Here is a 22,914-nt window from a genome sequence, read left to right as displayed (position 1 = left end):
TATCTTAGCTTAGCTTTTAAGATCTTAGCTAGAATTAGTCATGAATCAAGTCGTATCACAAGAACTGCACTTCAGTTGAGAGCTTTCTTTTATGTGTGGGACTTTTCAGTCAATTATAAAGCCAATCTAATTGTGCATAGTCATTTTGAAGCTAAAGATGACCTGTGTTATTACCATACAAGGACCACAAGAGATTTTCACTGTGGTGAATGTATTGTGGCGCCGGCGAGCAGGAAGGAGAGCGTCAGGGCCGCAAGTGAGCTGCCTTTGGCAGTTCATTCAGTGGTTTAGGGACAGACACCCATTCATACACACATACATTCATACAACAGACAAACATATAAGCTACTTACCCAACCCTCACCGCAGCCACCCCACTCCCAACAACGGGATACACGGCCACGGTGAGCTTAGACACCACTGCCGCAAGGCTTTCTGGGTAAAGCCCGTGCCGGCCCCCAGTGGCGACGCTACAGTATATAGTGCAGAAGGAGACTGCAACATTTACAGCTTAAACTGATATTAAAACGCTTTGTCATTGCCCACTTTCTTTGCCAAGCTGAAGATTCAGATACCAGAGTACTGCATAAACGATTATGGGCGTTGAAATCGTAGCCACACACTGGAGAAATAACGGACAAACAGTGCAACCAGGTGGCAAAACAGATCCTGCTTTACAGTGTTTAATATTTTTATTTATTTTCCCCTAGTATATTTTCAAATGATACAAAAATTTCCCTTAGAAGTGTATAAAACCTTTTATACAGCCCTTGTTTTAAACATGGCTTCTGTCTTTGGTTACTGACTAACAAGTACACATTTTGCTTTAGGATAAGTGTTGCGCACAGAATTACATTTGTACATAATTCCTGATTAGTTTGGCCACACTATGTTTAAAGTGGACAGTTGTTGAAATCTCCCCAAATGAGGCAGTAGAACTATAAAATGACAGCAACAAACACTGGCATGGATTAAAATAAAATATAGGCAGGATTTAAGCACTTACCAGATGGCAAATAGTGAACAAGAACTAGTTAATTACTCTAATATCACCAGAATTAGGCAGACTGCCTGTCCAACAGAACAGTATAAAGTTGGGGAGCTGAACTGTCCACTATATTCTGCCAGAACATCCTTGCTGTATAAAGCTATCTGTGCATTTGTATTCCCACACACTGGCACTAATTATACCCAAATATTTTATTCATAATGTTTCTTTACTCCCAAGTGATGCAACGTGTCCATATGTGACCTCATTAGACCAGCAAGTATGAGCAATACGGGAAAGCAAAAAACAGATTTGTTTCCCCTCGTGGTTTCATAACCTTCCAGATTTGAATAATTTACAGTTATTTATCAGACATGACGGTCTCAAGAAGCGGCTTATTTATATGATGTTCGACCAGAAACAGATAAAATTCACTTTCAATTATGAAGAAAATGATATTTCCCTGGAACAGTGTTCCAGTTCTACCCAGTAAAGAGGTGATGGTAAGGGCTCTGCTGCCCTGTCATGGTTTCTCCTAACCATTTCTTTATAAATCAGGAGGCGTGTCCATATACTTTAGGCCATGAGGTGTATATTCAGCATTTATTTTTCTAGGTAGAAAAGAGCATAAATAAAAAGCAGGAGTCACACAGTATGTCAGTGCCAGGCTCTGTGTACTGAAGCATAAGACGTCATTGCCCCTACAGCTCAATCTCATATAATCCATCCACAAATCAATAGCAATGGCTCTGAAGAGGCCAGCGCATCATCAGGGTCATGCTGGCTGTCTGGTCAGTCTTTCTCAATTTCCCTGCCTGCTCATCTTCCCTACTTGTGGATTAATGCCAATACAGGGCACTGTTAAACCCCGATAACCATGTAATTAGATATACCAAATGCCACTGTGGATAAACATGACAGGGCTTCGGGCAAACGATTTGCTGGCTTTGCTTTTAATTCTTCCAGCTTTTAGATGGACACTAAGTTGCTGAGCAGCTGGATTTTATGCAGTTGCAAAAAAGTATGTGAACTGTCAAAAGGGTATCTGCATTTATTAGTCATGTAGTTTGGGCTTTATCCAGGTCATAATAATAGACAAACACATAAAATTCCCTTCATTTAAACCAAAATCTGTCTGTGCTACCGTGAAGCGAATGAGCTGGCATGTGACTGGCTAGAAGAGGTGGTGTTAGTGCTAAGATAGGAGAAACCACTGTGACTAGATTCCAAACTGGTCATAGAACCCCTGAGATTCAAAAACACAGAAAGACACAGAGTCAAAATACACACACATGCAGAATAGTAACTAAATATGTGAATGCAAAAATAATATACAAACCTGAAATCATCAGAGCGCAGCACCTCGGTGTAGTACATCACCCTACACTTGTGTGTGGAGACCTGAAGTGATGTCAGGCTGGATGCTGAGCTGTGGAAACACCACTGCAGGATGTAGAAGCCAGTCCAACGTGTCACATGTGAGCCCTACAAAAAGACAAACACTTGGACAATATGTCAGGCAGAAAAAACAGACAATTATGAATTAATGAATAAATGAATGCCTTTATTTGTCATATAAACATACACAAATGCAATGAAATTCTTTTAAAAGCTGGCATCGCCCCCTGAGCCAAGAGGGTTAAGGGTCTTGCTCAAGGACGATATTTAAACCCATAATCTTCCATTTGATAGTCCAAATATATTGTTATGAATGTAGAAATTGGTCAGTTTTTAGTTCAAATTCAACAGAATGTCTTACCTGTATGCTCTCCCCCTCTCTGCAAATAAGGGGGGATTCCACCTTGATGTAGTCCCGCCCCAGCACCCAGGTCTTCTCAGTCACCTGCACGTTGTTGCCCCCCGGACCTGCCATGCTGTGATTACCTTGAATATCCTTCCTTGACAACTGGGGCTTTTTAGAGTGGAAGATGTTGAAGACGATGTCACCTTTACAAACGTCAAAGTCCCATGTGATGACAGAGGATGGCTCTGTAATTTCAATCAGCATCTGGAAATGAAAAAAAACATAAATATGAACTTTTTTTGATGTGCTCACTATTTAGTTGCTTCAGTTCCTAATCAGGGCTGCGGTGGCCTTTTTCAGGACAGGGCAAGATAGAGACCAGATCATATCCAGTTGGAACAGATTTCACCCCAATAGAGCAGTGGTTCTTAAACCTTTTAGACCAGTACCACCCCTGATCAGGCCAGGAGATTTAAATAGCACCTGTAGGTCATCAAAAATAAACACACATCCCACACAGCTAGGCAAAAAACTGTGTGTGCTGAGCACTTAATAATAAATTATAAATTAAAGAGAAGAGCATGTTTAGAATTACATTCTTGGCTCTTTGTGTATCCTGGTATCCTGGCAATCCCTAACTCAATAATGCAAAATTATAAAATGTAATTTTATATATAAGGTATAAAAGATGCAACTTCACTCAGTAATCTGTACTACCAGCTGAGAGTATTTTGCTTGGTGCACTGCACAAGAGGGTTTTAATGCATTAACCTTTGCTCACCAGTAGATGGCACCATTTCTCACATATTGTCATTATAAACACTCCATAAACTTCGGTCGTTTGGGAGGAATGATCAAAAGCAGAATGAGCGCTGCAGAAAAGTTCTACCTCATGAGGTGCTCCTTTAAACACGCAGGCCGTTTTGTAGATGGTTTCAGTCCAGAGTTTGACCTCCTCATTCTCCAGCTCCTCTGCTGTACGATACAGAGATTTGGGAACCAGACCACCTTCCGGGATGTCACACTGCACACAGTTTGGAAACAGACATTATTCTAGATCAGCTTTAAAGTACTGTCTGTTAAATAATGCTGTTTTAATTGCTAGATCATTTGACAAAAGTGTCACAAGCAGATATATATTTACATATTTTAACCAACATTATCCAACCCATAACACCCGTAAAGAAAAGTATGTTTATTGCATTATTAAATGTTTAGAATTGGATTAGATTGATTGTTTTTAGGTGTCATATAGGTGTTACACAAAATTCTGTATTGTAAATCATCAGTCCTGCTGCATAAAACAACTACAGGTAGGTTCAGCTCATGGACAGATGACCTTCCACTTTTTTCACATTAAAAAATCTTGAGAAAAATGTAAGTTGTAAGTCCAATTCCTGACGCAAAAACACTATTGCTTTATTGCAGCCATGTTTGACTGTAGCCTGTCTTTAAAACTCTGCCAAATGATTTGGGAATCATCCAGTTTTCGTGGTGCAGCAAGTGGCTTTATGTACAAATGCCAACACAGCCCTGTTGTTTCTCATATTTGGAAGTGTTTTCCTCCTTGCTACCCAAATATAAATTCTATTATTGCCTAGGCTCTTTTGAAGGACAGTCATTAAATCCTGAACTATAGCCAGGCTCACACTTTGTGATTTCAATACTCTTATAAGAACATTACTTGTCACTCTATATGGAATTGTTAGAAATTATGGTTAACCATTAACGGACAAATCAATATTTGTCTGCGAGTGTGAAATCAGGCATATTATCAAACAGAGCAGGGCTAGTTTCAGCCGAGGCTCAGGATATATGCAGTGCTTTAGATACTGTTTTAAAGAAAGCGCTTAAAGAAAAAGAATGTTAGCGGTTTAGCCACTCCTGGGCTGATTCCTCACTGTTCCATCGCTGTTCCAAGTTTACTCCATATGGAGATAACACTATGTGATCTCACTGTGTTCCAATAAAGTCCAAGGCTTAGAACTGGCTTTGTACAGTTTGTACTATTTTAAGGTGGCTGGTCTAAAAAAAAGCTATAAAAAAACATGGGGCACAATCTTAATTATAACTCAGCAGCTCAGCAGTGCTAGGCGTCCGAATACTTTTGGTCGTGCAGTTGGTAATGTCCGAATACATTTGGTCAAGCATGCAGAAGTTCAGTAGCTCAATCTGCCTTTCAAAAATGAATAGAAGTGAATGGTGCAAACATGGGTATAAAAGTGGGTGTGATGGGTGAACGGGTGCGTGTATCTAAAAGCTGTATACAAGCCGCGGTGTCATCAACAGGACCGAGTTGGAACAGTGTCGATATCTCGGAAATACAAAAAATGAATGGAAGTGAATGGTGCAAATAAAAGAGGCGCAGGTGTACAGGTGCGCATATCCAAAACCAGGATACAAGCTGCGGTGTCATCAACGAGCCGGACAATTTACAGTTACAATGGTATGAATATGTCGAAAACTGTGGACAAAGCTTGGTCAAAGCACAACCACTCACCGGACAGTCTCCCCCGAGGAAGTCAGGAATAAAATCCTTATTCGTGTAATCCACCAATCCTCCTGCACCCTGATAATCATTGCCGGCATAGATCAGGAATTTTTTGCGAGTGTTCTCATCAATGAACGGGCTGATCTGGATAAAGTGTAGGAAGGACAAAAGTCAATAACACAGAAGGTCGTTAAACAGGTAAAGCACAAACATGACATTTATTTTCCTCAAGCAAGAGACAGTCAGAGGACCTTGCAAATATAAAGTAACCCATGACATTTAAGAGCTAATGGTTTAATGTGTGATGACATTTAGTACAACACCAGACAGTAAAACACCAATTGGTGAAAGCTGCATGTACTCACTGTAAGTCTCAAAAATTCAAGAGTTCTCATCATGTTTATGCCGACATTTATCAACAGCAATTCAAATATTGACTGATCTGATATTCTCTATTACTCTAAACTTAAAACATTTCTTTTCCCCCTCAAAATTATTGTGCTGTCATACATTTAATAACCACTTTATTATCAGGTACACCAATCTTCTGCGTACGTACATTCATTCATTTATAAGCTACACCTACCAGACAAACTTTGTGGGTATATAATTACTGACTCTAGTCTGTAAGGATGTTATTCTATACAATAAAACCTCCGGTACACTCCATTAAGCCACATCTCATGGAATACTATAAAGTAAAATACTGCGTTATGTTTTGTCAGAGGTGAAATCTGGCAACCCTGCATTTTCTATAAGAGTTACTGTATATATATGTAGTACAACATGCAGCATGCTAAGATGTTGTTGCTTATACAGTATGTATCATGAAGCACTCCTGTTCTCCATCCAGTAAAACTTTTTTTGTAGTTAAGCCAGCTTTAAAATCCTGCTGTATATAAGGAAAGTATATGAACGTAAATGAAAAGCACTAAATATGCTAGCCCACTACTGCTGAGATCTGTCAATACAGACATACTGTAGGTCTATACAGACATAGTTGACTATGTCTGGGTTTGGGGATGGCTGAACAGCCTAACCTTTGGTAGGTGCATTTGTCACTTTAATGCTGGTCCCAAGCCCAGCTAGAATAAGGAGGGCTGCATCAGGACGGGCAACTGGTGTAAAAATGTGCCTAATCAAGAATGATTTGCTGTATCTTTTGTAATAGAAACACTGTACAAATATTTACCAAGGCCCAGAGCACAGGGAAAACTCTAGGAGCCCTCAGAATAAGCAGGCGTCCCAATGTCTCAGGATAGTTAGCCTCCACCACCTCTATGATTCTCAGTAGAGCTTTAATCCCGGGCCTCCACAGATGCCTCATGCTCAAGCCCTCCAGATCCACCAGACATGTCCAGCAACTGGGCATTATAACACACACACACTGTGATTAGAAACAAGCATGTAATGGTATGACATGGCAATCTGTCTGTGACTGAAAGACTGGAACACACTCAAAAAATACATCTTTGGGCTGCTCCCTGTATTTTACAGGTCTCCAAGGCAGATCATTCTGGTACGCATATTTGATTTGGCACAGTTTTTGCCCCAGATCCGGGCCCAGGTCCAGCACTCCGAGCGCACTGACAAGTGCACCTCCCAATGGCTAGGCTGTTTGGCCAACTCCTCCCCCTTCACTGTTCCCTCGACTTAATTCTTGGTTATTAGTTATATTTGACCACATAAATATAGCTAGATTGACTGCACCCATTACAAAGTACATGGAACAGAGGTCTTTTTGCCAAGGTATGAGGGAAAATCCAAACTGTCACCTTATGATAAAAGGAAATTTGCCAGGATGGTCAGATATAAGTAAAAGACACGTCCAGGTCCCAAAACCTGAATCCTTGACCTGCCATGTAGGTAAACTTAAACAACTAGTGTATCTCTAACAGCAGTGTGAATTCAGATTGTACCTGATGGGTCTACCAAACGTTTTTGTGTTCTCCTCACAAAGCTTAAGACCTTCTTCGTTAATAGAGAGCACCTGATGAATAAATAAAAACAGGTGAACTTTTTAAAATTGTGGTGGTATTTTAAAACAGCTGGATGTGGAGCTGCATGTGCTGCTTACATGTCTAAGCAGAGCCTCCTCCCCTATTGCACGGACCAGTCCTTTAGTGTCCATTTGTCCCAGTCTTAAAATATAGACGGGGAGGCCATCTAGAAAAGCATATAGAGAGATATTTATTGAATCTCTTTGTCTCTTTGCTTTGATTTTAAACACACATACACACAGACACACACACACACACAGCAGTTAATTCATTTTGATTATAGACTTATCTTGTATAATGTATTTTAGCAATACACAAAATTTTAAATAAACATTTTATTCAATACGTAGACAATGGTAGCCTAGTTGGTAGAGCCTTGGGCTATCAATCGAAAGGTTGAGAGTTCAAATCCCGGCTCTGCCATGCTGAGCAAGGCCCTTGACCCTCACTGCTGAAAATCAGAGCTCTGTGTGCTTAATAAAAAGCCATCATACCTTTATCATGGTGATGCCAGCCCCCAGTGTAGTAGTCATGCAGTAGCTGTGGGCACTGCCATGAGTCCAGCAGGAAGTCTACCTGGTGCTGCTTCCTCCATGTGAGAGTGTGGCAAAGTGCCTCCCGTGCCTTCTCTAGGTTAAAGTCTCGGGAACGTAGAAACCGCAGCACATGCTGGTCTTTAGGGAGCTGAGACACATGAACACTGTAAGAGGGGTGAACGCTGCATACAAGTATTGAAATGCTAAACATGTTAAAACGATCTGACTGTTTAAAATACAGTATGGAATCATGCATGGGTGTATACACAGAACACACAGTTCAAGATCTCAAAGTTAATGTAATAACTAACAATGCAATTGGGTAACTGGATACGAGTAGATTGGGAGATAAATGCAAAAAAAGCACAAAAAAAACTTAGATTTTAAGTTTTGGGACACCTTTAAATACACAGCAAGCTAAAGAATGTAGAGTTTAAGTACATCCTTCTCTCACCTTGCCTTTGTGTGTTTCCTGTAGCCACTGCCGTAGGCGAATCAAGCAGCTCTCCTGCAGAGGACTCAGCTCTCCTAAATATTTCCTGATGTAGTCCGCATCTAACTTATCTGCAAGCATCATAGCAGGACAAACATTGGACATTCAACGTAATATTTACGCCTCCACCTCTAAACGTAATCAACAAACGAGAAGAACAGCTGGTTAGAACGACTGCAGTGACACCATATGAGCTGCAGAAGATGCTGGCTATGACTAAAGGTGATGATTGGAAGATAAACAATAACTTTATTACATCAAAACAGAATTCTATTGGTTTGTGTTTTTTTTCAAATATAATTTTAAGGCACTGATCACAGTTTGTTTTATATACTGTCAGTTTACCTTCCACAGACCCACACAGGCTGTCCTTGGGGTTATTAGAGATTCTGCCCTGGTCGTCTCTGTTGCTGCTGCTGGATATGGGAACGACATCTGAGCTGACCACTAGCTGGAGGGATGCAGGGGTGGTGGAGGGAGGAGTCCAGTGAGGTATGTGTGTTATTCCCTCTGCCTCCATCTCTTTTAGATAATACTCGATAATCTCTTTCCCCTGCATGAATAGATGACAAAAAAAGATGTGAGATGTCAATCCACCTTTACCCAGACGTTGAACTGCACAGAGAGATAATGATAAAGATTCAAGATCATGATTTTATACATAAAGGCCATAAAGATTGTAAAAAATAGTAATGAAAAACAAATCAGCTATAATGTAGCAAATATGAATTGTTTCGGAGTACCTATAAAGCCAAAAACTACAATTTTTTACGGTTCCTCCTTTGTTTCTTTGTTTGTGATCATTAGCTCTGTGATAGGCCATGTTATAGGACACCCCAAAACCATGGGCATTAACATGGTGGCACCAACACCCTTTACTTATTTGGGAAGGCTTTTCACATGATTTTGGAGTGTGTCTGGGGGAATTTATTCCTATTTAGTGTTGCTCACAATCAACGTTCCAAATCATCCAAGAGGTTTTAAAAGGGGTTAAGTTCAGGGCTCTGTATAGTTTCTCCTTGTCAAACCAAATCATGTCACATTGACTTTGCTTAGTGCACAGGGGAACAGTCATACTAAAGGAAATAAAAAAATACAAATATCTCAATAATTAGGAGGGATTTTGTCTATATAGTGTTCTATACAGTATACCGGGCTTTGTTTTGCATTTAAAGCTGCTGTGAAATAGTGAAAAAGTACACCTTTTGAATACTGGAAGCATACTGCCTCATAGCGATCTTCTCAGCGGTGCTCTCAAAGCCGAAGAAGGATTTCATATCCATACTGGCTGACTGTTCAAAACAAGTCCAGTCCTCATTTTCTGGGTGCACCTGTGACAAGCATACACAACTTATATCAACCACATGACAAGTACATCTAGACCAAAATAGACTATTTTCTCTTCATTTTCATGTTTTACCACTGCTTTATTCTGGCCAGGGGTCTCAGTGGGTCCCCAGAATTAGTGGGCGAAATACAGTAACACACTCACATACACATTGCCAATCATGCCTTAATGTAGACGCCTGATCGGTTAACAGCACTGCTGAGGATTCAAACTCTGGATCCCTGCAGTAATGGGTTAGTGTAATTTACCACTATTCCACCCGAGCACCTGTTTTGTTGTTCATGATTTACATAATGTAAAGGCATGAAACAGTTTCTCTGTTGGGATTAGAACTGCAGCGCTCCTTCTTTAAATAAGAACCTATTAACTGGTGCATGCACACTGAGGGTGGGTTAAAGTGAGTCTCAAATCAGCAGTCTCATGTGTGGACAGATCTGTAGCTTCACTCTCAATCAAAATCACACACCAGCTGTTAGAAATGAATGAAAATGACCCTTTTTAACCAGCAGCATTAATCAAACAATGATATTTTTGTAGGTTGTCGGTCAAGCAGTTAATTAAAAAAGCAGCACGCTACTTGTCCAGGATATGCATTCAGAGCCTCATCAATACTAATTAGGATTAAGTGGTTACTGTAGATGAGTGAGAAAAGAAGTGAAGGAATGAGCGAGTGGGAAAATAATTTATTATGAGTGTATTTCTGACCGTGTAGCTGCAGTGCTCTCGAACTAACACCCTGGTGGAGAAGGACTCGTTGTAGGCCTCAATATGCAGTGATCTCTGCCTCCGGTCCAGTGTGTTCTTCTGAACAAAATACAGGTACTCCACCCCTGCTATCTGTACACAAAGCACAATTCTGTTATTGTGATAGCTAGTGATTTAACATTTTCATTCCCGAAGCCTCACATTTACCAATTAATGTGCACTATGAGGTGGTCCTAGCAATCCTAAAAGCAATTCAGTTAGTTAAAACACCACTCGGGTAAGTGAGTTTGGAAAACTCCCAACCGATTCTGTGGACGCAAGGCGGGGAGGGGGTGTCAAAACACGGATGAAAATGTCATATTTGAGATTAGTCATTTAGATTCAAATCTTAGCTGCATTATTGGTTGGCTTTTGATATTTAGTAGATTTAAGTAGGTGATTTAAAAAGAATTACCCTTTTCAGCAGTCGAGGGGCGTCCACATCAATAGTACACCTGCGCTCCAGTACAAGAGTCGCTCCGTCCTCGCTTCGACTCTCGCTAATGATGTCACTATGCACAAAAATAGGGATGAGGGGGCAGGTTGGAAATCTCCTCTCATAGGCCTGTGGAAAGTAAACATATTACATTAAGACCCTTGAAAAGATGTCCTGCAAAAAAGCCTCTTAATCACATCGTGATAAAATCTCACTCAACTTGTATTGCATCTGGTCACCTAGTGAAACCAGAAGTATGTGGACACAGATTTTAAATGTTAAACTGCGGTATCTGACCAAACCATGAATTCTGCTCTCTACCAGAAAATCCTAATGTTAACAATATGTCATTTAAAATTGAAACACTTTAAACGCAAAGATTTAAAACTTCTCTACAGCAATGTGACTAATTTGACTAATCTTAAGTTTTTGTAAGTGTCTGATCACAGCTGTTGCTCCTTAAGATTTAGATTTAGTTAATTTTACTAGTTAATGTGTGGTATAACCTTTTTTGCAATAATTATTTTAATAACTTTAGTTTGTAACTTTCTATGTTCCATTTTGTATGAGGATCTAAACGTGTTTAGTGTGTAAAATTATTAATGAATAAAGAGGATTAGGTTATAGGTGGATGGCTGAGTAGGCATCACACAGCAAGATGGATCCTGAGAACCTGGGTTGAATCTTCACCTACTGTTACTGTTTATAATAACTTGTACAAGTTCTTATTGTACCTGGATGAGTTTGACCTACTTTGCAAAAATATGCAGAAAGTGGATAGGCGAGAAATATAGCCCCTAGGTGTCCTAGGGGTGTCTCCCTGCGCCTGACAGTGTTTTCGTGTCACCTGACTTCTGATTCTATCCAGAATGAAGTTATAAAAAGTCCTTAAACAGAACCAAAGGAAATAGTGTTTTTAATTAGAACCGTCTTCTAGGCTTTATATTTCGCTGTGAGATAAATGCTTGAGCTTCCGAAGGTAAAAATACTTACAACACTTTATTAAACCATCAACGCACCACCTGCTGAATTTACAGGTTATATAAAAAGTAACATGCGGCGTGTAAATATTTACTCAGAGGCTCTTTATACAGCAGTACATATGGTTCCAACTGTCTGCTGTTATGAGTCATAATTCTCCATAATATGGCCTCTCTATGGGTAAAAAAAGCTTTAGTTGTACATTTTAGTGCACAAACACTACAGTTTGTAGTGACAACAAGACAGTGTCAAAAAAATAAATCAATTCTTAATCTCACAGCTAATGCAAAGCTGTGTGCACCATCTACACAAACCATGTTTGTACTGTATGACTATGAACTTGTCAGATGTGCCATTTCAAAATCATTGAAACTGATATAAAGCTGCCATACCATTTGCAGCTCTAACAGCAAGATGACCAGGCTTGTTATTGGCTGTCCAGTTTACCCCATAGATGTTGAGAGGGTTGAGGTCAGGGCACTGTTCAGACCAAGCTAGCCCAGCACCACTTATATCTCGATATATTTTGGCCATACAGTGTATTGATGAATTCAGGAGGCATTCAAGAAGGCAGGATTACCCTGGAAGAAGCACCAATCCATCAGTCAGTACCACAATCAGACATAGACAATCATGTCTGTGTAGACACCACGCTGGTCAACAGCACTCCTGAGACATTGACAATGTCGTGCCTTGCTCAGGGGTCCAACAGTAACAACTTGGTGGTGGTGGTGGGGCTTAAACAAGCACCCTTCTGATTATTAGTCCAATACCTTGCCCTCTGAGCTACCAATGACCTGATAGCATGGCTGGATTACTGACCGGGCCAGTGGGGCCAGCGCCCAGGGGCCCTTGAGGTCAGGGGGCCCCGGGGAGGCCCTGGCCCAAAACATTTTGCGATGCCTATCAACATTTATGATACAATATATTTTTATTTCCGAGGGCCCTCCATTTTAAGGATCCTCTGACTATTAGGGACTTTGACCCCAGGGCCTCTTGGGGGCCCTAGCCATGCTTTTGGGGCCCCTAGCCATGCTTTTGGGCCCTGGCCAAAATACTCCTCTGTTATAGTTGACTCCACTCCAGACCTTGCTCATGTGGACCAACTTACTTTTATTTTCAGGTTTGTTAATAATGACGGACATGTAGTTGAGCATTTTCTAGCTTTTGAGCCTATTGAAAACCATAGTGGGGACAGTTTGGCAGAGTGTGTCGTTGCTATGGTGGAGAATCTGGGCCTAGACTTATCCAACTGTAGGGGCCAGTCATATGATAATGCGAGTAACATGTCGGGAAAGTACAATGGAGTCCAAGCTCAGCTTAAACAAAGAAACCCTTTGATTTGTTATGTCCCCTGTGCAGCACATTCACTGAATTTAGTTGGTGTCAATGCTGTTGACAGTAGCCCAGAAGCTGGACGTTTTTTTGACTTTGTACAGGCAATGTACACATTTTGTGCATCATCTACACACAGGTGGGGAAAGGTTTTCCGTGATACTGATATCACACTCACACTGAAATCACTGTCAGGTACTCGATGGAGCGCACGAGCTGAGTCAACTAAGGCTCTTTGGAAATATTATGCACAACTGAGAGAGGCATTGAATGATATGTCTAAAGATATGGAGGAGAAATGTGTAACTCGAAGTAAAGCCTCTGCACTCTGTGACAAATTGGACACATTGGAGATGGCCTTCATGGCATACTTCTGGGACACAATACTACAGAGGTTCCAAGCCACAAGCCTGCAGCTGCAGAAGCATGATATTGACATATGTACAGCTACACAACTTCTCTTGTCTTTACGAGACTTTGTGGCAGCACAGAGAGATAACTTTGAGGTGTTTGAAGGGGCAGCTTTAAATGTCACCACTGCTGTCTCCCAAGATTACAGGCATGACCTCCAGCGTACAAAGAAGCGCAAAATTATGTCTGATGATAGTGCAGAGCCAGGTGTAGCATTTAACGGAAAGGACAAGTTTCGGATCGAAACTTTCAATGTTGTCATTGACAAACTTGTGTCCTGTCTCAACCACCGTTTGAATGCATACACACACTTAACTGAGCTATTTGATGTTCTTTTTATGCCTGACAATATGTTCAACAGTGAGCTCACTTTAAAGGCTAACTCACTCGCTGCAGCATATCCTTCAGATCTGAACATGAGCCTGGCAGATGAATTGATACAATACAAATCATTCATAACAGAAAAAGAAAAATGTCCTAGTAAAATGCTCAAAACTAGAGATGGGACGATCGATCGGCTACGAATCAGTTTTAATCAAAATATGCTATCGGCGATCGGCGATATTTCCTAAAAGTAGCCGATCCGATCGTGTGATATATAAAGATCACGTTAAGTTAACAGCTCAGTGGATTGATCCAGACTTTGAGCTACAAAGCACCAACCATCACATCACCATTCATCAACCATCGCACAGAAACCATCGTGAAAGCACTTCATGACCTAACATAACATCATTAACGTTGTGCATCATACATACGATGTAATTTTGCTGATTGAAATATTTACTTTAAAAAGATAATTCAACCCGGTCACATCTGAGTCGATTCTATCAGCACGTTATATAAACTCCTGGTTCACTTTGGTAAATCGTAAGCGGTTCTTACTTGTGATGTAGATGAGAACAGAAAACGTTACAGAGCCAATCCGAGGCAAAAGTTTATTCATTACCAAATTCGTTAGTTCAGGATCATCTGCTGAACTTTTAGAAAACTTTTAGCTCCTTAGACGGAACGAGTCTGACTCGGTTACAGATCTGTGGTAATAGCAGTTTAATTAAGCTTTTTAATTAAGCTTTTTAATGTAAGAGAGTCACACAAAATGTTCTGTAGTAGCTGGTGTTTATTTAAAACCACGACATTTAATTAATAACAGTAAACACGGATAGATAACTGAGAAGAGAAACTTACGCTTCACATAAAAACGAATCAACTCATGAATCAATGAATCACTTATAGCGATACTGTGAACAAAGCGTATCTTCTAAAGGCACAAACACACACACACACACGCACGCGCACGCGCGCTGCTCCGGTTTATCTTAACTGTGAGGCTCTTTTTAGGTTTATTTACTGCTAATCCCCCCCCACCCCCCCCCCCCCCCGATCGGAATCGGCTATCGGCCGATGTCCCTGAAAGGAGATCGGAGATCGGAATCGGTGCCAAAAACCCCGATCGGTCCGTCTCTACTCAAAACCATGATAAATTTGAATTTACAGTCAACCTTTCCAAATGTCTACATAGCACTTAGACTTTTTTTGACTGTGCCTATCAAGGGGAGTGTTCATTCTCCAAACTGGCTCGTATTAAGAATGAACTCAGGATTAGGATGCGCCAAAACCGCCTGAACTCACTGTCACTTCTGGCCATTGAATCAGATTTGGTCAGACAGCTTAATTTTGATGAATTAGTGGATGACTTTGCAAGAAAGAAGAGTAGAAAGAAACTTATATAAAATAGATTCTTGTGTTAGGGTTAGTTATTGACAGGTTGTTTAATGTATTAATTTATTTATGTTTACAACTCAACTTTTTGCCCAGGGGCCCAGACTATCTTTAATCCGTCCTTGCCTGATAGGTCACATTTCCATCACAGTATTGTGATCAGGTGACCCCACTATTTTAATACTGCATCAGCATTACAAATAAACTGACTGTTGGGGGACTGAGGTGGAAGTTTAACCAACATTTTATAGAAAGACATAAATTGAAAAATGCAATCTGTGAGGAGAATATTTAAGCTCAATGGCTCTGTGGTATGCTGAATTAATAGAGCAGTTCTCACCACTCACACTGATGCCTCACAGCACTGTCTGTGAAGCTGAAAAGCCATTTCACATTAAGCAGTCAGGCCAAAAGAATTGTTAGCATTTTCCACCGTGGAAATGATGGAATGATATCGAAGGTGGTTCAATGAATGTACACCTTCTTCTAGCTGCTGCATTAATCATTTCCTTGCTGCAGTGATGACACAGCACTAATCGAACTACCGCCTGGCAATCAGAATAAGATCACCTTAAAATAAAAGCCAGCATGCAAAAACACTACCTGTTTTTGAGGTCACCGGGTATAGTCATATTCATGGGCATGGGACTTTTTATACCTCGTTTTGTACTCTGGCCCGTTGCAAGACAACCACCCTGGCCAAGGGGGTACGTAGGCTAGCACAAGCATCCTTAGACATGTTAAAAGTTTCCGGCCACATATTTACACCGACCATCAGTGTCTTTTTACAGTGAGCCCCAACACCTATTAACACACTATGCCCTCCCTCCCTCAGACACGACCAGTTGTGTCTGTGGAGTGCCTGACCAGACCAAAATCGTAATAAAATCATAGTAATATTAATCTAAGGAAATCCAGATGAAACGTATTTAGAGATTTAGTTGAGTGTTTACTAGGTCTGTGTTATTTTATTAATGTATTTATTTTTGGTGGTGGGGGGGGGGGGGGGGGGGGGGGTTCTGGGGGGGGTTCTGGGGAATAATGGAGTATTTGTGTATGTTAATTGATTAGTGTTTTTTCTGAGCTTTTCTTTCTCTGTGGTATTATATTCTTGCTCTATTAAACTCAGCCCTTCCGTTCAATTAATTGATGCTGAAAAATGACTTTATATTATTTTTATTTATGTTCCTAATATTGGTTGCAGTCCCAATAATTACATTTGGTCAGTAACATTCACTTAGAATTGTAATTAGCCTCTTAAATTGATATAATTTAAAGTTTATAAGGTTGTACTGTGATCTACAGTATTAGGGATAGCAAAGAGATCTGTTACATTTCTGCAAGCATGAACACAAAAAAAACAGCTTTACTTCTTTATTTTGCTTTAGTGTTGATCCAAATTCTAATACAAAACCCTTTCAATAACACAGTCATTATCTCCATATTAAAAACGCTGTTCCATATCCTGGCCACCTCGGCACCCTCCTGAAGCAGTGTGTGACAACATTTGAGTTCGTGAATATTGCAATAGATCACATTACTTATTATTAGAACTTGCTTAGTCATTTCTTTAAAATGCCAACAGTACCAGAATCAGCCAAGTATTTGCACACAGTCATCATTTACTGAGAGAAAGTTAAATTAGCTCACCGGAGCAGAGCGCTGACATCTAGCAGTCATGCATATTTGAATGTGCTGAAGTTAAATATTCACCCAGTTTGGAACTAACCCAGTATCTTACATAAGTGCAGGTCATAAAGAGTCGTAGAGAAACACCATAAAGAAGGACAGTTGAGTTTCTACTGAATAACACAAACAGGACAAAATCCAGCATGGTCCCTGTTTTATAACGCTTAAGGCTTAAACAAACAGCTCCAAATCTGCTTATCTGAACAAATCAGTAAGACAGATGAACATTAACAAATATAACACTAATAAAGCAGTGGTTTTTAAACTGTGGTACTACTACTAGTACTTAAAGTGTCGCCAAGTGGTATCCAAATGGCCTTGAGAAATACATAACCATTTCAAAACGCATAAGAGGTTTTAATATTTGTTTTTGAATAAAACTGTGTGTAGTGAATAATAAAAATAATACAAATATCAAGTATGTTTACATTTACGGCATTTAGCAGTGCTTTTTATTCAAAGCAACAATTGTGACCGAGTACAATTCAAGCAATTGAGTGCTAAGGGCCTTGATCAAGGGCCCACCATTGGCTCCATGTCCAACCATTTTATCAAAAACATTTTTCATTCATAATGTCAGGAATTGTTACTATCAACAGAGGGTGCATTCGAGAAGCAATGTTTTTTACTCTCGTTTCTGTGGAAACAAGGAATTGCTTCTGAACTCTAAATGTAAAGTATACACACACAACTCATCAAAATACTCACCGCCATTATGAATTCAAAGGGGTATTTGTAGACCCGCACTGGTGACTGATATTTCTGGACCATGGCAGCAGCTTCTTTTCCGGTGAGTTCTACCTATAGAAATAACAGCTACAAGGTGATTACAAGCAAAAACACACTCCTCTCAGGTGATCTGCAGGTGTCGGCTCAGATTTGTCATATGATACAAGGATACAAGGCTGGTGTAGGTCAGGGTCATAAAAAAACTATTACAATACATAAAGACAATACATAAACAAAAATATTTAAAATATGCAAAGCACATTTCTGTTATACATTTTGTAAAAAACTAAAAAACAAAAAAACAAAAACAAGAATCTGTAATTTAATAAATCGCTTAATCCTTATTTAACATACAATAGTACAAAGATTTTCAACATTTCACTGAGCAATTTCATCTTCTTTTCTGTTAATTACTCTTTTTAATCATTTAAAACTGATGATTCTAAATGTTGGAGTTTTGCAAGTGGACCTTTTGCCCATTCTTGCTTGCTACAAAACATCAGCTGCTTAACAGTCTGTGGTCGTCATTGTCTGATTCTCCTCTTCACGATGGACCATTCATTTTTGGACTACAGACTGTCACTGTCCTGCTGAAATTAACACAGACTTCCCCAGAAAACATCACCTTAATGGCAGCTTATGCTTCTCTAAAATTACAATATACACTGTTTAGGTGGTGGATCATTCTCAGCACTGCAATGAAATTACAATGGTAATAAAATGATAGTGTGTGTTGTGCTGGTATGTGTGTACCAGGTGCAGCAGTGTTGTAGAGATTGTAAACAGCTTACCGTCGATTCTGAAAGACTGTCAATGCTGGAAAACCACTAATTAAAGTCTAGAAAACAGATCAGATCAACACATGCTAACAAGAGTGTGTCTGTAATAAAGAGGCCAGTAAGTATAAACAGTATTTTAAAAGACCAAAAACACAACTGAATCTATACCAGTACATCACACACTACAGTCTCATTATCATGTTAGTGCCATTGCATGGCTGAGAATGATCCACCACCCTAACATCATCTGGTCCCTTACTACTGATGGGATACAGAGGGTGACAAAATGTTCAGAAAATCAAATGAGCTACAGTCAGTAGTTGTATACCCACAAAGTTCATGGTCGGTGTAGCGTACAAAAATAATTAGTTAATGAATATACCAGTTAAGTGTACACACACACACTGCCTGGGAGTAGTGGAAACCCACCCAGACACGGGAGAACATGCAAACTCCACACAGAAAGGACCCGAACTGCCCCACCTGGGGATTGAACCCAGGACCTTCTTGCTGTGAGGCGACAGTGCTACCCACCGAGCCACCCTAAATAATAAATATAAGTAGATGTAAACCAGAGTCTTTTAACTTAGATCCTGGCTGACTGGAGTCAAGCACTGATCGATGATTTCTCTAATCTAGTTTAGACCAAGTGTGTGTGTTTCTTTCCGAAAATCAGTGAACTGACCACCATCAACTCTCTTACGGCCAGTAAATTATGTACATCTGAACTTACCCTGAAGTAGTGACAGCTCCTGTCAGAGTGTTCTTGTGGTCTTTTCCGTCAGATCAAATGTTGACTTACACACAGCTCCTTGCTGGATGATATAATTTAATAACTTCTACAATAGTATATATATAAATTACTAAGTGCTGACCAGTACAGTTGTCAACAGGTGTTACACCGAAAGCAAGCTACCATGGCTGCTGTCCAATCGTAAGTGATCATCCCTAGGAAGGGTGTTTAGAAGTAGGCTCGCCCAACGCCGTCATGTTTAGGATCAAGGGCGGGAAAATAGTGTGTCTTAAAGCTAACATCTAGTGTTTGTACTTTACATGTTGCACTTATAATATTAAAACTTTAAGGTTTGGGGTATTGGGACGGTTCCAATCGTATTATTTTTATTTGCAGCGTTTTAGTGTTTTCACTGTAAGAGGTTGTAGACTTCAGGATAGGGCACAGTGATAACTCCTGAATGAAACGCAACCTTAATGTTTTGCGCATGCCCAGTGCTCTCACAAGCAGCGTGTCCTTACTTTGTCAGAACTACACATTAATAGACAAATTACAAAATTAAATATTATTAGTTAAATGTATTAGTTGATTCACTTATTTATTAGTTCAACCGTTTATTTATTTACTGTTAGGGCCGTTTTAGCCCACAACCTTTACACAATATTGTATAAATAAAGTTGTGAAGAGGTTGTCCACTTGTTTACAACGTCACAAATCTTTTTTAATGATAACAAACGTTTATTTTCCCAGTTAGTGAAAAAAGATTTGCTTTTAGGTATGTCAAAAGCTGTAAAATCTCTAAATAAAATTTAGATAAAATTATTTGAAACTCGCAATGCGGTTATATAACACAGGGTCTACTTTTCTGTGGACATTATCTACCATACAGATAAGAGACAGATAACAGATAACAGATTTACACATTTCTTACTGTTGTTGATAGACCTCACAAATACATTAGCTATTTATTCTTTATTCTTCTGAATTACAGTAAGTTGACAATAAATGTATTGCATAAGATCAGATCTAGTCTAACAATAAGTATATTTTTCCAAATAACTGTAATTGGAGCCACAATATTTTCTCAGCCTTCTATTTTGTAGGCAGAGCATTTTCAGACAGCTTCAAATATAACTAGCCAATTACTCATCTTCATCCCCATTCCTTCAGCCAGCCCAGTCACCCTCCACTGACAGAATTCATTGAAGAGGTCATTGTCTGCAGGAATTGTCCACCAATTAGGAACGAAAACCAACACACACAACTGTCACCTTATAGATTACAAGAAAAAAATTGTCCAAGTTAGGTGCCTTGCTATTGAGTAATTAGTCTTCAGCACTGTGCTAGCGAGGTGGAACACTATTTTTTCAAATACTGTTGCTGGGCTATTTAATGGGCTTTAAATGTTTAAAGAGCATTTTTAACACATTGGTTCAAAATATAGATCTTTTCATCATGTGGACACACTCCTAATTATTGACTTTATGTGTTTTATCCACACATCATCCCACATTCATTAGCTTGCACTTGCAAGTCATGACCATAGCCAAATTAAACACATTTGAAATAAATTGGAAAACTGACTGCAATACAGACAGTCAACAGTGCCTGATTCAAAAATTTCTCTTTTGACATAATGACTACAAAATCACACATATTCACTCCAAAATTCTTGTGAAAAGTCTTCCTGGAAAAGCGACACTTCTTATAAATAGAAAGGACGTTAGTTTTGCAATGGGGTGTAAATCATGGTAATGTGTCTACATACTATTGGTCAAATAGTGCATCTTATGTATGGGAGCCACTAGTTTGACATTCAGTAAGAAGTGAACTCAATTAGCAGAAAGACTGTATTTTCTGCAAGTCTACAAGCAATAGAATTTTTGTCCAGGTTTAAGAGCAATACCACTCTGCATCAGATGTGAACAGTGTTTACCTGCCATCAATAAATGGATCTACTACAAAACACACAGCTACACTGTGTAAAAGTGTAAAACATGGACTTTTATTGATGGGACATCTTTCACTCCTTCTAGCTTCTTTAAAGTGTATTTATTATTTTATATTGTGTTGTAAAATTCTTCATGAGAGCTGGGTGTAACAGCCCAGAATGCTTAATGATTTCTGTCAGGATGTTCAGATTAAACATATTTGCTTCAGGTGTTAGAATAGAGCAGATAGATCAGACCAGTTATTGGGGTAAGCTAGAAGCTGGGAATGGGAAAGTAAGGCTGTGAACATGGAACAAAAACAGCTTACATTTCTTTTTTTACTAAAAATAGCCAAATGTGATGCTACTAAAAAGGTGAGCGTTCCCCTGTGAGAACATGTTTCAGTCAGAAGTTTGTGTTGCTTACTAATGAAGGTTTGGCCTTAGGAGGGCTTCTGTCACCCGGCTCTGAATTCAAGCCTTTCATCTTAACCCTCACTGATAAATTCCTTATTCTTTATCCTGCTGTTCTTTCTCTCTGTAGTTATCTGGGCAGAACTGTTCTGCAGAGTCTGCTGGCTGGAATGAACTCCTATTACAGCTGACTAAAATGTCACACGCGTTGTTGCTTGGGGCATACATGAAATGTTGTTGTGTCTTGAATAATTGTTGCTCTGATTTTTATTACAGAGGCACTTAATTTTAGGGAGCCTGATTAAATTAAAATTGTCACGGCACTTGGACTCTGATGTACAATGGGCCTGCATGTGTCAAAATGTGAAATCTCATATACAAACAGGTTTTACGGTGACATTGTGTATTCCAGTGAGCAAAAACATGTCTATTTTCTGTGCATTTCCTAATAAATATTAGTATATAGGCATGCAGGCCTTTGTATCATTACGTTCTTAGTCAGAATTAGCACATTTCAACTGACTTGGATTGACAAAAAAATCATTGGAAATAAACCTTAATGAGTGGGAGGCATAGCAAATTGGTAAAAAACGGGAAAATTCCACATTTACTACCATATACTAATTTAAAAATATTAGAACATGTAAAGTATTCAAAGCATATGTGCATTTAATTAGGATGCTTTGTTTTGCTTCAGGTACAGGTACACACAGGGAGGAGGCTTTCCACATGATTGGTGTAGATATTCTTCTGCAATTGGCCTCCTAAAATACTCTTACAGCTGTTAACTAAACAATCGTGTTCTGGTCTCCTATTGCTTATCCTAGTAATCCCGGCATTGATGTTGTTAAATGGTTTGGTCTCATGGCCTTAGTTGGAATGGGTCTTGGTCTTGACTACAACACTGGTGATTAGTCAGAATAACTTTGTATTGATTTGTTATGAGCCTTCCCTCTAGATAAACAAGTGAGCCCAAACCATGCCAACAAAAGCCCTACAGCAAGTAATCATATGACCTTACTTCACTCATTCATTCACGTTTTTGCTTTTCTTTTCTAAAACATGTCTGTACATTGGCTGTAATCCATAAACATAGTTGCCATAAGGAATAAAATCCATCACTTTCAACGAGGTGATCATTTATTAAAGTAATTGTATATGCCATTGTTATAATTAAATGCGAGCCCACAGCCTGCCTCATTGCAGATGATAATTTATGATTTCATATATCAGTAAATGATCCATTTATTGATTCCATTCATTTAGACCTTAATAAGATCATTAAATCATCAAGGACAATAAGCTACAAATCCAGAGGAGTGTTTTAGTATGAAAAACAAAGAGAAAAATCGGCTTGAAATCTTAAGTCCAAATACTTTGTTGTCTTTGTTTGAGTTACTTTAAACTCTAA

The 22,914-nt window shown here is 39.4% G+C and overlaps 1 protein-coding gene across 2 annotated transcripts; it reads right to left on the bottom strand.

The window, feature by feature from the left end:
- Window positions 1-2,024: 2,024 nt before the first annotated feature.
- On the bottom strand, window positions 2,025-19,334 carry LOC134336222 (SEC14-like protein 1). 2 transcript variants are annotated; one of them, XM_063018941.1, is made up of 16 exons: window positions 19,160-19,334; window positions 17,627-17,719; window positions 10,760-10,909; window positions 10,306-10,437; window positions 9,455-9,583; window positions 8,598-8,805; window positions 8,214-8,323; window positions 7,718-7,907; window positions 7,301-7,389; window positions 7,143-7,213; window positions 6,416-6,587; window positions 5,233-5,367; window positions 3,622-3,756; window positions 2,748-2,996; window positions 2,328-2,473; window positions 2,025-2,234 (listed from the first exon to the last, which is right to left on the bottom strand). In XM_063018941.1, the coding sequence occupies exons 2-16, from the start codon at window positions 17,687-17,689 to the stop codon at window positions 2,129-2,131; spliced, it is 2,085 nt and encodes a 694-aa protein (XP_062875011.1). In that variant the 5' UTR covers window positions 17,690-17,719; window positions 19,160-19,334; the 3' UTR covers window positions 2,025-2,128. The 2 variants fall into 2 exon arrangements, with proteins under 2 accessions (XP_062875011.1, XP_062875010.1); XM_063018940.1 differs by having other exon boundaries at window positions 2,025-2,473.
- Window positions 19,335-22,914: the final 3,580 nt, after the last annotated feature.

Source organism: Trichomycterus rosablanca, chromosome 22, assembly GCF_030014385.1.
Source record: "Trichomycterus rosablanca isolate fTriRos1 chromosome 22, fTriRos1.hap1, whole genome shotgun sequence".
NCBI lineage: Eukaryota > Metazoa > Chordata > Actinopteri > Siluriformes > Trichomycteridae > Trichomycterus > Trichomycterus rosablanca.
This window is presented reverse-complemented; position numbering and strand designations above follow the sequence as displayed.